At 35.1% G+C, this 18,629-nt stretch overlaps 1 protein-coding gene across 4 annotated transcripts in view; it reads right to left on the bottom strand.

Annotated features, from left to right (window-relative positions):
* Positions 1-18,629, bottom strand: part of LOC111047734 — a 41,746-nt gene that overhangs the window by 11,882 nt on the left and 11,235 nt on the right. For 3 of the 4 annotated variants that reach the window (XM_039428465.1, XM_039428464.1, XM_039428463.1), the window contains exon 2: positions 5,412-5,545. In XM_039428465.1, coding sequence (XP_039284399.1) covers positions 5,412-5,428 — 17 coding nt within the window. In that variant the 5' untranslated portion in view covers positions 5,429-5,545. Of the gene's footprint in view, positions 1-5,411; positions 5,546-11,759; positions 12,231-18,629 lie in introns of those variants that run through there. The other variant, XM_039428466.1, reaches the window with a different exon arrangement.

The raw sequence follows: 18,629 nt of genomic DNA, 5'->3' as shown, positions 1-18,629 counted from the left end.
ATTTAAGAACAACACCAAATACTTGGGAATAATCATTGATAAGCATTTGAAATGGAGAGACCATATTTCATATTTATGTTCTAGGTTGAGGAAGACGCTGTATAAGTTTGTTCAACTGAGAAATATTTTTACAGTTGAGCAAATTAAAATGGTTTTCTTTGCGCTTGTGCAGTCAGTTGTGCGATATGGTATAATTGGCTGGGGTGGTTGTGGTGTTACCGTTCTTAAGCCTCTTATAGTATTGTATAAGAAAATTATTGAAATAAGCTTGAAAAAACCGGTTAGATATCCAACAAATTTGCTCTATAAAGAATTTAATGTTCTCAGTATTGAGCACTTGTATGATCTTGACCTAGCTAGTTTTGTCTATTCGTGGCCCAATAGATTCCCTATAGCCCCTCATGGCGGCTATGTTACTCGTAGACAATCTGAGAGATTTTTGCTAGAACCACCTTGTAGAACAGTGGCTGCCAGTGCTCATGCAGCGTATTATGGTCATAGACTTTTAAACCGTCTGTTGCTTGAAGTTTCTGGAGCATCCCAATGTATACCAATTTGTTATTATTCTTCCACTTTCAAAACTTTTAGACAGTATCTTCGACACTACTTATTAGGGAGACAAAATGAAGACTAATTTTGATTTATTTCTCAAATCTGTTTGTAAATCTCAATTCTATTCTTAAAATACATATCTTACTTAGTATAACAGAGCAGAAGAGAATTTGTTGTTTTATTTTTAAATATTGGTGATCTTTATCTTTGATGTAGAACATATAGTTGAATCTCAATTAGGCCTATACTGATTACAAGAGCAACATTTGTATGAAAATAGCATAAGAGAATGGAATTTTCTTTTTTCTTTTTTTCTTGATATTGTAATGTAAAATTAAAAAATCTAATTATGTTATTAATATTACGATGTATATTAGTATCTTATGCTATCCAACATTCTAGAGATACACCATCCCTCATCACAAGCTTTGCTTGAAGAGGGATGCAACAATATTATTTAGAATATGATATTTTATGTAAATATTCATTATTTTATAAAGAATTTGTATTTTATGTTTGTAAGTATGAATTGTATATTAATTTTTTGTTGACATTAATAAATTGAATTTAATTGAAAATTGAAATTGAATATATAATGGTAGTCAATAATCAAAGTGATTGAATAAACTCTATTCAGAATTATTAAAATTAACATTAAAATGTCCACTTCAAAATTCCTACTTCAATATTTATTGACCAAGCGAATTGAGGTCTTAAGCTGCGTACACATATTCGCGCTTCCAACCCGCACCGAGCACGCTCCTCCCTCGTACCGCCCTCGTACCGCCCTCGTACCACCATCGAACCACAGTCGCTCCTCCCACGCACCCATCATGAACGTTACGGAAGATGTTAGATCTTCTCCGGTCGAACCACTGTTGCTCGCCGGTCGATCATCAATCGCTCTGCTGGAGTGACGTTCGGTTGCGGAGCAGAGCGAAAGTCTGTACGCACCTTAAGATTCAAGACGACGGTTTGGCATTTCTCTTAATGTTTGAATGTTTATATGTTTATATGTTGCGCATTTACGGCGAAACGCGGAAATAGAGTTTCATGAAATTTGACAGGTATGTTCCTTTTTTAATTCCGCGTTGACGTATATACAAGGTTTTTGGAAATTTTGCATTTCAAGGATAATATAAAAGGAAAAAGGAGCCTCCTTCATACTTCAATATTAGAGTAAAAATCAGACTATAGAATTATTCATCATAAATGCTGACAAGTGATTACACAGATGTGTGGAGAAGCCAGTCTATTGCTGTATTTCCATGAGGTCTATAATAGTTTCAATCAGGTACTTGTGGATGAGAATACTGTGTGAGGTCTACTGTTCACAGAACTACTAGTGGTAGTAAAGTTTAGGACATGAGAAATCAGCCACATTAAATGTTAGACTAATTATTATGAATGAACTCTTATATATCAATGGACTTCCATGGAAGAAAGAATCAGTGGATTGGCTGCTTTTACACTTTTGAATAAGTGAAACGAAAAGTGAAGCTGAGTTTACACCAAAGTTATTAACAAAATGTGAACATTTGATGAATATATGTGTTAGTCAAGTTCCGTTCAATCTAATAGAATCCATAAGGACTAAGTTGTCAACATTTTGTGAATAACTTCGGTGTAAACCAGTTTAAGCGATAGGCTATGCCAGAAATTCCAGAATAATCAAGAGATCCACGGATACCAGAGTTAACCAATTCCAAATAATCTTGACTTGAAATTCCATTTTCAATTGCATCAAGCAAAAGCAAAAATAACATGATCACTGCTAATTTGATAACTGTCAGCGAGAAATATCAATTGCCAATGGATAAAGTCGAGGTTGACTCTTAAGCCCCGCCCAATATTCCACAAAATTCGCTGAAATTAGTCTACTATTCTACAGAGCACTTCCAACAATCAATCAATAATTCAAATGATTAGACTCAATAATTTTCATGCCAAGCTGTGGCCTAATTTCTTTATTTATTACCGATAGAGGGCAGATCATAAGATTCTCCTAGCAATAGTAGGTCCGTGATACAAAAATTTGAGCTGAGTCTCATCTCTGAGATAACTTGAGAGGAAAAATTGATCATCCAAGTGGCAGCTTATTGAAACAGAAATTTCCATCGTTTGTTAAAAAACTAAAGAGAGGACGAGAGAAAATTAGCAGCTGTGGTTATAACATTTAGCAATATAATTTGAAAACATTGCATGATTCAATAAAAATATTCCCTGATATGACATACAACTGGGTGACACTATAAGGCATCGCTAACTTTTAATTGCTTTTTAAAATACGTAGTTGAACAGTGTTGAATGTGTTGTTCAAACTGAGGTGATAGCAACGCAACTAATCATCACACTTACTGACAACGATTTTTGGGTAACTAAGTATTATAGAAATGTATTTGAATGAAACTTGAAACGGTCCTATATATAATAACATTTTCATAGAGGGAAAGCACCTTTGCGGATACAAAATTCTATGATAGTGACGAGACTATATTAATTTATTATTCAAATTATATTCAGCAAGCAATTTTTGTTTGTATGATGATCTAAAAAACGATTATAACGGCTTTGGTAGAATTCAGGTTATAAATATTTTACAAAAATAATCTGATCATTCAATTCCCGTAGCGAAGCACGGGTACCCTGCTAGTACTATATAATCCGCCCACTAGATCCCCAGGGGGGCCGCCAAATATTGAAAATAGAAAGCTGTGCGTTCCAAATTTTCCATCTCCATTGTTCTTGAGTACGCAGTAGCAGTATTCCACATTCACTAATGGTCATGAAGAACAGGGCGAATCTAGGGGATATTTTCAAAACCCTGGATGGAGTTTTATTGTTTCAACCAAGAGACAAAAATACGATAGAAAATTATTTCCGGTGTAGATTTTGGATATTTTGAAAACTCTCTAGGAACTCTTGCTAGTTCTTTGTTCTACCTGAAAATTGCACATAAGAACTATATATAACCAATCTTCATGAACTATTTAGAACCAAACTTTTTAGACTAAGTTTAATATGGAAAATTATATTGTAGATTTGCGGGCCAGTTTGGAAATCTTTCTAAATGCTCTCAAGTCACAAGAGTCCAGTTAATATAGGCATGAAAAAGGGGGAGTGCTTGCAAAATATATCGTTGTTCTGATATTTTTAGATACATAGAGCTGCGTACACATATACGCGCTTCCAACCCGCACCGAGCACGCTCCGCCCTCGTTCCTCCATCGAACCACAGTCGCTCCGCCCACGTACCCATCATGAATGTTACGGAAGATGTTAGATCTTCTCGCGTTCCCCGGTCGAACTACTGTTGCTCCCCGGTCGATCATCAATCGCTCTGCTGGAGTGACGTTCGGTTGCGGAGCAGAGCGAAAGTCTGTACGCACCTTAAGAGAAGTCTAAAACCACTTTTTGCATGCGAAATTTCCTTGTGCTAAATACAGAGTGCCCCAAAATCATCGTTCAGATATTTCATCCAAATCCAGCCTTCGGACAGAAAAATTCACTCTCTCCTCTTTTTCATGTAATACAATTTCGAATAAAACATTCAAAGCACTCCATCTTCAATAAGTAATAAGTTACAATTTTTCGAAAAATCAGTAAAATTTCAAGAAAAAATCAATTTTGTTCAATTTTAATTTTTAATCAACAATATCTTCTTATTGTTACCATTTAAATGTATACTTCCCTCTGGGCATAGTTCTGTGTTCTACAACCTGGGACCAGGTAGATCGTTCTATCTCATATAGATTTAGAGGTACACCTTGCTTATTCACTATTATGCTCTTTGTATTAGCTTTAATAATAATCACCTAACTGCATTGTCCTCACATTGAGATTGTCGCACAATGATATAGCCTCCTAGGAACATTTTTCATCAGAGTCACCCGTTGGACTCAACTTCAGTATGTCTTAGTGGAGAGGCGCGCATAAGGACACATCTTTAAACACTTCAAATTGGAATAGGAACAAAAATTCATGATTTTTTACGCATCTTGTATTTAGCAGAAGGAAATTTTGCATGCAAAAGTTTGTTCTGGACTTATTTTACGTATCCAAACAACATATTAAGAAATCAGAACTACAATATATTTTGCAAGCGCCAATGTATATAGGGACTGGACTACTAGCTGAAAATTTTGCAATTTTGGACATAAATAGAAAATTATTTTTCATTCGTTTGTTTTAGCACATGACTTGAGGTTCAACCGAATGTACCCGCATTTACAATATTTTTGATAGCTGATGTTTAAATCTACTTTTGTTTGATCACTCTCATCTCAATTTCATATACTAAGTAAGAAAAACAACTATAATAGAAATATTATTCCAAGTAAATCGCTAGTATTAAAGTAAAAAGTCGATAATCCGGATTACTTGGGACTGGGCTGGATTATCAAAATTACTTTAAAAGAGAGGCTATCACGCACTATTTGGCGAAGAACAATTTAAATTTGTTGAATACATAGTGATGTGGAACTTCTCTATAATTGAAACACACTGTTTTATTCAAATCTACTTGTTGGTTCCAACACGAAACTGCATTCCCTCAACTTAGATCAATAAGAGAATTTGGGAAAAAAAGATTGCTTTGAAATGGTATATTTTATATCCCAGGTAGGTACAGTAGAGGGTCTGGTAGAGAAAGAGGTACACAGTGAATCAAGCACGGTGTTGTATTCAATTTATGGGAAACTATAAGACAGTAAACACATAAGACACTGCATATTTCTAGCTAGAGACAAATCCAGATTATGGAGGTCCGAATTAAAGTTGCTCTACTGTACTCCCAAAAACTAAAAATAACGGAAGTTCGAATTACCTGAAAATATTCTTTGTAATTTGGCTTATCTTACCTGAGAGGTATTTCCATACATTTATTCAACTTATCCAAAACTAACTCTTGCTCTGTCTGTGTAAACTTCGTTGAATTGTCACCTTCCCATTTACTTCCCGCTAGATTTGAGAATGGTCTGGTTATGTTGCTTCGCTACAAAAAAAATTCATTGCTTAAGAATAGAAATTACGCTATACTAGCAGATATGTAGTAGAATTTCTCAATTTTAAGTAGAGATTAAAAAGATATAAATTCCACAAGTAATGTATTTAATTCATTGTGCCATCAATGGCTACAATAAATTACAAGTGGAAGTGCCAAAATCTTTTTCATTTTGAATGTAGAAGTAAACAATAATTTTTGTTGTAGTCATAAAATAATCAACTTTCCTAAAGAGGTCCAGTTGGAAGATTAAGCCAGAGATGAAAGAAATAAATATAGTTTTCTTTACTCTATGATTAAACTAAAGATAAAAAAGTAGAGTCTATTCATGAGATAAACTATATATAGGTGTCCCCAAAAATAATCGGGTTTTGAATAAATAACTTTCCTGATTTTCTCCAAAATATATGTTGGAATGAGTTAAATTTTCAATATAAGATAATTGAATACATTCAGTTATAAGTTCAAATGAATGAGCCAAAATATGGCCTCGTCATTCAACTTTCGTAGCCCTCCTTAAAGACTGTCAATTGACACTCAGCTATAATATGGTTCATAGTTTGTTCCTGACCACATTCGTAAAAGAGGAATCAGACGGGCCCCATTCATGCAAATTTTTTGACATCTTTCTTGTCCTGTTCTGAAACGGTTCAGACCCACAAGGTCTGAATCAGCGAGGCTGCTCATTCAACCTTGTAGTTGGATTATTTGCTGAATCCTTGTTTCTCACGGACTTAGATTGTCAGGCCTCACTCCATTGTAGAGTTAAGAGACAGTTTGCTGACAATGGGAAGATCTGCCAAAAAATTCTGGATTTGAGCATCAGTGTACTTTGAGGGTCCAGTTGCAAATATTCATGAATTGGGAGGTAGGAAGTGGTAGCTTCCAAATTTGATTCATTTTCCTGCAGGCTAATTATCGTCGCCTGAGATGTGACAGACAAATGTTACTAAGAACAGGGAGCCAGTCTGACAGTTATTGTGCGCATTGTACTGTTCAAGGTAACATTAATCAGACATTTTTGGCAACTGCCCAACTAGACAAAAGAGATTAAACCAAGCTATAAGATAGGTTCTCTTCAGGGCCATGACAACCTAATACATGACTGTATAAAATAACGGCGGATTATTGAAACAAAACTAGAACGAGGAATGAAGATGGACTACGACTGAAGACTGAAGTTGGATAACCAGTCGGAGCTTGAGTGGTGAAATATCCAACTAGTGGTGCAACAATGTTGGACCTCCAGTCGGATAGTGAATGGCTTGCTTCTAGTTAATCAAACTCGTCCAACAGCCCCATTCACGGGTTGACGTCGATTCCAACATTGAATGTTGGGACTCAACTTGAACTACAAATCGGATAGTGAATGACCTGCTTTATGCTTATTTTTATTAATGACTGACCGAGCGTAGTAAGGACTACGGATTTGCTTTTGTCTTTTTTGCATGTATGTAGGTACCGTATGTCACGCATTCTCATATGCTAAACGCATTAATAGAACTTCATGAGATTGGGCAGTAATTTTTATTTTTGAATTGCGTGACAATCCTAGTATGTAAGGTAGTAGGGCTTTTTGAACTTTCGCATTTGAGGGATAGGCAACATACAGACTAAAACGTAGACCTCACTATAATTATACGCTCGGTCATTAAAGAGGATATATTATAACTGGGTAAGGTCTACTGTTCACAGAACTTCTATATTATATTATAGTTTACAGTAACGTAGGTCTAATTGACCAATTTGAATTATTATTCCAATCACAGTTTTCTGTTTATCTTATCAATATAAACTCAACATACAGGATGATTCTTAATTATGGTAAAATAATTTAATACGTGATAGTAGAGGTAAAAATAATAAAAAAAGTTCTTATAAACTTAAATCCATAAACGCTTTATTAGCGAGCTATACAGAGTGAAAGATTTCGCCCGGAATTCAGTTCCTCTGGTAAAATACACTGATGCTGAATTGTTTAGGGACTGGTTTTTGAAAAACTTATTCTGGATTCATATGGAAAAATATCTGAAAAATTGAATAAAACTAGTCTGGAAGCTGTAGTGCGAGTAGTTTTTGAGAAAAAAGTTGAAATATGCAAAAAATCTAAGTAGAAAAACACAGTCTTCTACGTTTGATGCCCAATAACTTTCTTTAATGACCAGTAAACAAAAAATTTTTGCAATAAAAATTGTAGAGAATTTAACTCTGAAAAGAATTATGTAAGCTGTGTATACTAAATTTAAATAAAAGTTGAATAAAATGTATTGTTATGTATCACATCACACCACAAAAATATGCTGTTTTATGAGGAGAAAACTAATAACTCATAGGTTGTAGCTGATTGCAAATAAAATATTCGGTTATTTATGAAAATTTTTATTCATATATGAAAGTAACATATCTAAATGACATTAAACTTATACCATAAAACTAAAGATGATGCTCAAAGTGACCTCCGTTGTTCTGAATGCATATGTTCAGACGTCTTCTCATCGATTGTCGGACCCGCTGAAATATTCCAGGAGTCTGCTTTATCATTTCTATTCCATTCAAAATCCTTAATCGGAGTTCTTCATTGATATCAATCGGAGTATTGAATATAAAGGTTTCCAAGTGTCCCGAAAGATAAAAATCCAAAGGATTTAAGTCTGATGACCTGGCTGGCCATGGTACTGGCCCATCTCGGCCTATCCATTGATTTGGAAAGCTGTGATTCAGGTGTTCACAAACAGCAACACTGAAGTGTGCTGGAGCTCCATCATGCATAAACCAAATGTTTTGGTTTACAACTGGAGAGGTACATCTAAAAGTAAGATAAATAGCTCCTCTCTCAAAAAGTTTTAAGTAGATAATGCCATTAAGCTTGGGAGGAAGCTCAAACAGAAGTAGATGATCTCCTATGATTCCTGCTCAAATGTTTACTGAAAACTGATGTTGTGGACGATTAGGATTGATAGCATGAGGATTCTCATCTGCCCAAATATGTTGGTTGTGGACGTTAACGATAGCTGTTCTTGTAAAGTGTGCCTCGTCGGTAAATAAAACGGTTGTTAAAAAGTTTGGGTTAACAAGTTTTTCTACAAACCATCGGCAAATACCAGCAAGGGGAATACAGTCTTTACTTTACTTTACTTTACTTTACTTTTATTTTTACCACCTATATCATTGAGATCAGGGGCACGTCAGGTAAGGTAGGAAGGCGAGGTTAGGGTATCAGCGGAATCTCCGTTGAGCGCTTAGCTCCATGAATTCTTGTATTGAATACAGAGGGTTATCAGTCAGATACTTTTTGAGAGCCTTTTTGAATTGATTTTGACATTCAATTTGTTTGAGGTCATCCGGTAGACAGTTGAAAAATTTACACCCTGAGGAATCTGGCTGTTTTTGTGATTTTTGTAGTCTGTTGTAGGGAATTTCAAGATCATTTTTTCTTCTTGTGTTGTGCTTGTGGATATTTCTTCTGTGTGGCTTGTCTGGTTTGAATTTTTTTATATGTATTATTGCTTTAAGTATGTATAGAGATATTACAGTGAGGATCCTATCCTGTATGAAGTATGGTTTGCAGTGTGTATCGTGTGGTAAACCATTTATTATTCTTATTATTTTCTTTTGGAGAATTAATATTTGCACAATGTAGGTCTGCGGGGCTGCTCCCCATGCTATTATTCCATAGCCCATGTGTGATGCAAATAGCGAGTAGTAAGCCATCAGAGCAGTTTTTTTGTCAGCTATTGCCTTTATACGTTTGATGGCATAGAGGGCTGAGGATAGTTTACCTACCAACTTTTCAATGTGTTTATCCCATGTTAGGTGTGCATCAAGTGTAATTCCCAAGAATCGTGCTGTATCTGTCACCTCTTCATCAGTATCTAGTTGGTTTTCGGTTGCTGATCTTGTATTGAAATTTATTACTGTACTTTTGGATGTGTTTATATTGAGTTTTAAGTTTGTCAGGGCTGTTTTTGTTGAAGCTATGGTAGTATTATAATTTAATTGTAATTCGTCCTGGTCTTTTCCATTTATGATTAAAGTTGTGTCGTCGGCGAATAGAATACATTTAGAAAACATTGGTAGTTGTTTGGGCAAACCGTTTATGTAAATAAGAAATAATAATGGTCCCAGCACAGATCCCTGCGGTACTCCGTTTTTCATAGGTTGGGCTAGAGATCTGGCGGTCATGGTTTTGCCTTTGTCCTTGTATCTAAGCTCCACGCACTGGTATCTGTCTGTTAGGTAGTCCTCCAACCACTTCCCCGCTTGGCCTCGTATTCCTATTTTGTAAATTTCTGTTTTTAGAATGCTCCAGTCTAGACTGTCGAAGGCCTTTTTTAGATCTAGAAAGATTGCGGATACCTTTTTCTTTTGTTCCCAGTTTTGTGTGACAAAACATAAGAGGTCTGCTAAGGCTGTATCTATTGTCTTATCGTTTCGGAATCCATGTTGGTGAAGATGTAGTTTGTTGTTTTGTTTCAGGTAGTTCAGAATTTGCAGGTATATTGCTTTTTCCAGGTATTTTGATGAAGTAGGCAGTGTTGCTATTGGTCGGAAGTTTTCTATATTTGTTTTATCATTTTTTTTATACTTTGGATAGACAAGTGATATTTTCATGTAGTCTGGTACTGTTGCTTCTGCAATAGAGGAGTTTACTATTTGTAGAATCGGGTGATAAATTTCGTCACGACAGTGGTAGAGCAGTTTTCCCGGGATTCCATCTATTCCCGCCGAGTGTTTATGCTTGGTCATTAGGAAAATTTCAATCAGATCTCTTTTTGATATGCTCTCGAACCTTTCCAGTAGGGCCTCGTTTTCCTGGTTTGTGGCAAGATAAGAATTTGGTGGAATTTGCACTTGAGTATTGGTTTGGCCAACATTTACGAAGTAGTTATTGAAATATTCCACTAGGGTGTGAGGGTCTGTTTCTAGTTTGTTACCCATTACCAAACTCAGTACGTCATTTCCTGTGCTCTTCTTCATTTTTCGTTCCTCATTTATTACCCTCCATGTTTCTTTAGTTTGATTTGTTGACTGCTTTATTCTGTCTGTTATGTATCTCTTTTTTTCTGCTTTGACTTCCCTATCATATATTTCCTTTGACTGTGAGTATTTGATCTTGTGTTCGTGGGTTCCGGTCATCTGGTATAAGGTGTTGGCATCAAGTAGCCTCTGTCTTAGGTCTCTAATCTTTTCTGTAACTTTAAAATGTCTTGTCTTTTTTCGTGGCAATAGAGTATGAATTTTCTGGAGTTGGTATGGATGTAATTGTTGCTTTTTTAGTATCCTCTAAATAATAGATTGATTGACATTAAACTGCACTGACAATTCTCTCGTGCTCTTCTCTGAATGTTCATAAATTTCATTAAGAACTTGTTCTTCTAACTCAACAGTCATAGTAGATCGGGGTCTGCCTGCATGAATGTGCTCTTTGGATATCAAAGAACCTGTTTCAGACAGACGTTGATGAATAGTGGCAAAAAACCTTGAACTTGGACATACTCGGTTAGGAAAGCTCTCTTGATACAAACCTCTTGCTTCAGTACTATTACAGTGTCCCATTCCATACATTAAATGCATGTCAGCTAACTCGGAGTATGAATAATGTCTAAAATTACCTGCCATTTTTCAAAAAGTTAACACTTAACACAAAAGAAAAGTGAAATGCTTACAAATAACTGGTTAATAGATTAGCCTAAACAAAAAACACAGCACGGTTACAGTAGGCCTACTTACAGTTTGTTGTTTTGTTCAACAGTGAGCTAAAATATTTCTGAAAATAACTTTCAGCTGATAATTTCTTTTGAATATTTTCTTATTGTAAACAAAATAAATCAGCTGTTATTTAAATCTATGTTTTATTTGAATCCAGCTACAACATTTGACTTATTATTTCACAAATTATTTGATTATTAATAAACAGAAAATAATAATTTATTCACAAAATAGTTCAGTACATTAGTTTTGAAATTAACACAGAAATCTGAGGTAACAAGGTTATAATTTTGTTTACGTAAAATATCGATTTCATGAATCGACTCTGGGTCTGGTTCAACTCTTGTCGACTATTCCTTAATCGATCGTATTTAATCAACTATTCCTAGCGCGCAATTTGAATCTGATATTAAATATTTTAACAAAATGAAGGAATGCCAATGGATGGTATTACATTAATTTATAAGATATTCAAAATCTCAACCTTATTAGTTACCTGAAACTAATGACTACAAGTGAACATCGTGTACACTACAAGCCCCTTTTTGTTAGGTTGGATACTACCGGTATTTTACTTTCCTTGCCCTATTACCATAGGTAAGGAAAGTATTGCTTTCCGAAAAAAATTAAGGTACCCCAATTTCTAAATTTTTATACGTTTCAAGGTCCCCTGAGTCCAGAAAAGTGGTTTTTGGGGGTCGCCGCCAACCTGTCTCCCCGACAACTAGTCTCCTCGCTATTTTGATCACAGGCGTCAGTAAATCCCCTGGCAAAATATATCATTACCGTCAACTAGTCTCCCCGACAGTAAATCCCCTGCTGGATAGGCCTATGAGGGGTCTGGTTGTCATGATCGTACCCGACAACTAAGCTCCCCGACAGCTAATACCCTATTGAACAATGAAACCAGCTTGAAGCGGGCGGGGAAGTTGTACAATCACAGATACTGTTGTACACATTCTATGGATTCAATTATTAGAAGCAAAGCTTGTTGATGTTGTCACTTCTATTCTATCACTGCAAACATAAATTTAAAAAAATAAATTATATCTCTTTCCGAATTCAAGTCAACTCCAGGATCTGGAGTCCTTAATCCGCCCTTAATAAAAACATTTAATCGCAGTCTATATCTCTCTTATTATCTCAAGTGAAACCTTCTATAGAAGGTTTCGGAGAAGATAATTCGTCTGGTGTTTATTTTTATCGTAGAAATAGAGGATTGATAAGTTGTTATCTATTTCAAACTGATTGGGTTTATAATAACACCTTATAATTTTGTATGACCATTCTTATCTTTATTCTTGTTTATATGTTTGTGCAATAAACTCCCTTCTTCTGGGGGTACCAGGAAAAAGGAAAAAAGGAAAAAGGAAGGAAGGATTATTACTTTGTATGGCAAAGAAGTAATGTAAAAATTGAGAAAGAAAAGAAGAGATTAAACTTTAATGGTAAGGTTATTCAGCCAGATGTATGGCATCGTCATCAGCTGCATTCCATTTCAATCAATCAATTTATCAATCACTCACTTTCTCTATCTAACTCTCTCACTCTCTCTCTCTCTTTCGTCTACTCTCTTCAACCTCATGAACATATCACCCCTGCCCACATTGCCAGTTAAACATTGAAGCTTCCCGATCAAAGACGTTTTCGAATAGTCAAGCTTGTTAGAGATATCTTGAAATACGGAAATCCGAACTATTTCAAAGATGATTTCAAATTTGTTTCTGAAGGTAGGAGGTCAGATGCTTCACATACTAGAACCGGAGAAAGTACGTTAAGGATACCCAACCATCGAACCACTATTTTTACAAAATCCTTTTTAGTCAGTGCCTGTTGTGCATGGAATGCACTTCCTGTTTCTATCAGGTCCATCGAGAGCCGAGTGAGCTTCATCCTGACTTTAAAAAAACATCTTTTGGAACAAATGACAAACTGTCCGGCCCTAGAATGACAACCATCCCTCTCCCATCCGACCAATATAAACCTAAAAACCTTCTATAGAATGAATTATATATATATATACTTATAAAAGGCTAAGCCCCGACAGACTGAAATCACACCACAGCCCAAACTACTGAGCCTAAAAACTTGAAATTTTGCACGATTGTTTATGGTAGCCTGAAAACATCCACTAAGACAGGATTTTCAGAAATTTGCCCCCCTGAGGGAGCTGGGGCCCCCCAAAATTTTGTACTTTTTAACCGCTCATTGCACAGCAAAGTCATGAGGAACTTTTTTGTTCAGCTATGAAAAAAAATAGATCTATGCAGAAAAATTTTGATCAGGAGTACAGGGGGGTTCGGGAGAGGGAATTTTTCGAAAATTTTGATGTAAAATCACACTACAGCTCAAACTAATTGTCCTACAGACTTAAAAATTTGCACAAGTATTCTTCAAATATGGTAGACACGCACTAAGAACGGATTTTGAGATATTTTGTCTCTAAGGGTTTCAAAGGATGAAAAAGGATCCTATTTAGTAAGGTTATGAACATGGTAAGGTGAATGCTATATGGAACTGAGATATTTGACACATGATATTCCAACATATGTTGTAATCATTGAAAAACCTTAGAATAATTTTATCAATCAGCTGATCGAATTTAATTTTCCGTGTAAATCGAAGCACAAGCTTGCCACGTGTTTGTTCCATTGTTGTATGCTTGGCCATTGTTGTTTGCGCCTTCTATCAGCTGTATATATGGAGTCTCATACTTTCTGATTAGAACAGAGCACTGAGATTTTCTTTGGTTAGGAGTTTGTTGATAATTCTTTTTTCAAATTCAAATTTTATTGCAAACAAAAATCACATTGAAAAATTTCTTAATAGACAACAAGATTACAAAAACGAGATGTCAAACATAAACCTACATTTATTTGCAGCACGGCCAGAAAAAGACAAACCTGAGTACTAGCCGTGGTTTCATTCAGTATGAAATATTTTTATTTTTGTTAATATTTTGTGAACAAAAAGTACGAGTTAATGAGAGATGTAAGTAATTTCTTATATTTGATCTAAATGGTTATTCATATTGTAGTAGTCAGGGTCACTTCAATCGAAGTTTTTTCTTTTGTAGCTAATAAATTTCATATGTATTTATTGTCCATAATGTATCCAGTGTCTGTAATGGAAGTGATTGAACTACTCAAAATTAATGACTTACTGGTCCTTCATAGAATTTATAGTATTCCTGGTGATTGAGCCTGTCTTTTTTCAGCGTTGACTATTAATAATAAAGCTTTATTTACAACTAGCTTACTTGGGAACTTCGTACCGCCAAAAAGTCAATGTATCTCATGTCACACTTCAATTTATTTGGTGAATCATGAAATTTATCTGACAATCAATATTTTCATTTACATCTGAGTACGGACTTCCTATGTGCTTAGTCATACAGCATTCTTTATTCCCAAAACATATATTATTCTCAATCAATTGGTAGTAATATCTAACAGTAAAGTGTTGAATTAAAAAAAACTAGATAGGATAAATCAGTGTTTTAAAGATGAATTCAATGTTTTCATAGTTGTTGATTGTTAATACATGGTTGATGAAATATGCGATGTACGATGAATCACACAGAATTACATATTCTTTCCATCTTCCATTTTAGGATGAATATAAGCTAAGCTAAATTAAAAAAATATATATTCTGCCATTAATGAATGCAATATGAACAACTCTCTTCCATGAGGTGAATAATTTTTTCCAACATTTTCCAGTTACTCAATGATAGGGAAGTGATAATTATTTGTATAGGTCTTCTAAGGAACCATCAACTTACAGCTGGTACCAATAAACTATACTTCAACTCCAAACTACCGTTTTAATACCAGTAGCCTACACAATTTATCATAGGGTAACATTACAGCTGATAACTTTAGATGCTAAATCATATTATTTCAATATAATCTTGAACCATGATCATTTTTCCGTTCTTTGGTAGCCGCTAGGCCGACCATTTCGAAAACATAGGTCTGTAAAATGGATTGGTTTAATAAAAAAATAATCATTATTAGCCACCCTATTAAAATTTCTGGTCAGAAACCATCACACAACATATTCCAATATATATTATATATATATATATATATATATATGGAAGATAGAAGATTTCATTCGGCTCAAACAAAAGCCTCTCTAAATGGAGGTAGAATGATAAGGTTGACAACTTTCAGTTCTGTTGTTTTAAATTTTTTTTCAAATCACTTTCAAAAAGTTCATGTAGTACCTACTATTGTGTTTGAGACACTTCTGGCGCTATCATAGTTTCACAACTATTCTGTTCCACACTCCTACCTCTTGCAGTCGTTAACCATATCTATAATAAAATAAAGAGTTGGCTTATACACATACGGGATAGGAAAGTTATGTTTGACGCATCATCACGTCTCAACTACTGGACTGATTAACTTGAAATGTTCCATATAGGCTAGATTCTTAATTAACCAAGGATGGTTACAGGCCTATTTTCAATTCTTCAAAATTTCATTTCGTCAAGTTTTCAGATTATCAAGTTTGAAAATAGATCCTTGCGAAGCACGGGTTCCTGCTAGTATATCATATAAACTAAACCTAAAAACCTTCTATAGAATGAATTTCTATATCACTGAAAGTTGATTACCCTGATCTACTTTCAGCCTACTCCATTTTATAAATCAATAATTTTATCTTATCTACCTATATAATTATTTTACTTTATTATTTTTCTGTTTTTTTTCTCTTAAATATTCATATTAATTAAAACTTTTACAATATTTCTAGTGTGTTTCAAGATAAGAGCAGTGGATGATTAACATTAATTAAACAGCATCACATAATCGTTCCAATGGCAGATGGAGGACCAGCTCATGCGATCAGTAGTTGAGTGCATGGGCAATTGAGAATAGCTGTAAGATGACAACTATAGCAAGACAATTCAAGGATTGTAGAATAATCAAGTCAAATGCTGGTAAAAGATAATTGTACTGAAATTTATTGCAAATCATGAAAGTATTCAAAAGGATAATAATTTTGATATAATAGGCACTAGCCAACAATGAGTTATGAACTCATTAATAATGAGTTTTAAGAATATATGCATCAGGACAATTTATATCAAACTTGATCTTAAAATTATTATAATATTGAGAATACAAATGTCTGAAAACAAAGGCTAAAATAAATCAAACTGAGGAGGCATATAAAGGCTAAATTGAATGCATAAAAAATATGTCTTATTAAGATGGGTGCTAGATTTAATTGAAATTGAATATGACAATTTTAGCAAAGAACATGAACATAAGTTAAACAGCAATTTTAGAACAGGAACTTAATCAAAAAAGTTATGGATGCTAGGTCTGAATAGTAGATATTGAAATTGTATGTTTGAATATAACAAAACATAGGTGTCAGGGCTAAGTAAAATAGTTAAAACTAAGTGTTTCAATATATACAAAATTGTGCCACTAGGGCCAAATGTCAAATCAAGTGATAAGATTGGAACTGCATGTTTCAACATAAGTCAATAGGTGCTAGGGCCGAGAGTCAAATCAAATAGTAAGCTTAGAGCTGAATGTTTCACCATAAGAGGTTAAGGGCGCTAGGGCCAAAAGTCAAATCAAGTACAGTAGTAAGATTAAAACTGAATGTTTCACCATAAGAGGTTAAGGGCGCTAGGGCCTAATGATAAGTTTGAAACCAATTGTATGGTAGCACCATAACAAATTATAGGTGCTAGGGCCAGGAGTTGAATAATTGAAACTGAAGGTTTCAACATAACACATGGTCAAATCATAGGCGCTAGGGCCATAAGAGAATAATTGAAACTGAAGGTTTCAACATAACACATAGTCAAATCATAGGCGCTAGGGCCATAAAAGAATACTCTTCAATGTTTGATTTCATTACGAACTGCTATGTCGTAATTAATTGTTCAAAGTGATTATAAAAGAATAATTGAAACTGAAGGTTTCAACATAACACATAGTCAAATCATAGGCGCTAGGGCCATAAGAGTATAATTTTTTTTTATTCAACAATACATTGCTATCTAGTCTAGGGACTAATTGAGCGACTTTTTTCTGTCCTATATAATAATAATCAATACTTCATACAAGAGAATCCTCCATAGGGTCTCCTATTCAAATTCTAATATTATTAGTACACTGCTTATGACTGTACTACACAGGTGGGTTTCACTCATTTCCAATGCTCTGCTTTTCACTGGACACAAGACACTTGAATCAGCACTAGACCAGTTCAAATGGCTTTTTCCTTTTCAGCCTCCTCACCAAACCTTCATTTTCCAGCACTGGATTGCTTCAATGTTGTTGTGTTGGTGGAATCGAGCCTCGTGTTTCTCTGCATGCCTCTGGATTTCGCTGCATACCAGGTCGACTTGCAGGTCTCTGTGAAGGTCGCTGTTTCTGACGTACCAAGGAGCATCAGCAATGTTTCTCAGCACCTTGTTTTGGAAGCGTTGTATGACTTTGATGTTACTGTCTTTGGTACACCCCCAAAGTTGTATACCATACGTCCATACTGGCTTTAGAATCTGCTTATGCAGGAGTACTTTGTTTGGAATTGACAGGATGGAGTTCCTTCCAATCAGCCACCAGAGTCTCTTGTATTTTATTCCCAGCTCTTCTCTCTTCTTCTTAACAAGGACCTTCCAGTGAAGCTTTGCATCTAAAGTCATACCTAAGTACCTGGCATCATTGGAAAATGGTACTATTTGATTATTAATGGTTATTGGTATGGGTTGAGCCCTCTTGTTGGTGAAATTGATATGAACTGATTTAGCTTCATTGAGTTTAATCTTCCATTTTGTTGTCCAGTCTTCAATTTTTCTGAGAGATCTTTGAAGTTTTGCTGTGGCACTTTCAATCTTGTCATCTATAGCTAATATTGCTGTGTCGTCGGCAAATGTTGCTATTGTATTATTCTCGATACATGGCAGATCACTTGTAAACAGAAGATAGAGAATCGGCCCCAAAACACTCCCTTGTGGTACTCCTGCTTTTATTTCTCCTAGTCCAGAATAAGCATCTTCATGGTCCACTCTGAAGTATCGTTCAGTTAAATATGAATGTAAGATGTCTGTGAATTGCTTTGGAAGTAACTTTTAACAGTTATCATTAGGTACTTGTGGATGAGAATACTGCGTGAGGTCTACTGTTCACAGAGCTACTAGTAACGCTTTCCGGAATTTGGCGCGAGAAAACCAGAAAACATCTAGGCGCCCAGACAAGCTGTTATAAGTTCTTTGCATCCTATTTAATAGTGCATAAAAATTGCATTCAACGAGGCATGCAATTTATAGTCTACACAGCAGCAGATTTTTGACCGAGCGAAGTGAGGTCCAAGATTCAAGTCGACGGTTTGG

The sequence above is a fragment of the Nilaparvata lugens genome, chromosome 5 (genome assembly GCF_014356525.2).
Source record: "Nilaparvata lugens isolate BPH chromosome 5, ASM1435652v1, whole genome shotgun sequence".
NCBI classification, from domain to species: domain Eukaryota; kingdom Metazoa; phylum Arthropoda; class Insecta; order Hemiptera; family Delphacidae; genus Nilaparvata; species Nilaparvata lugens.
This window is presented reverse-complemented; position numbering and strand designations above follow the sequence as displayed.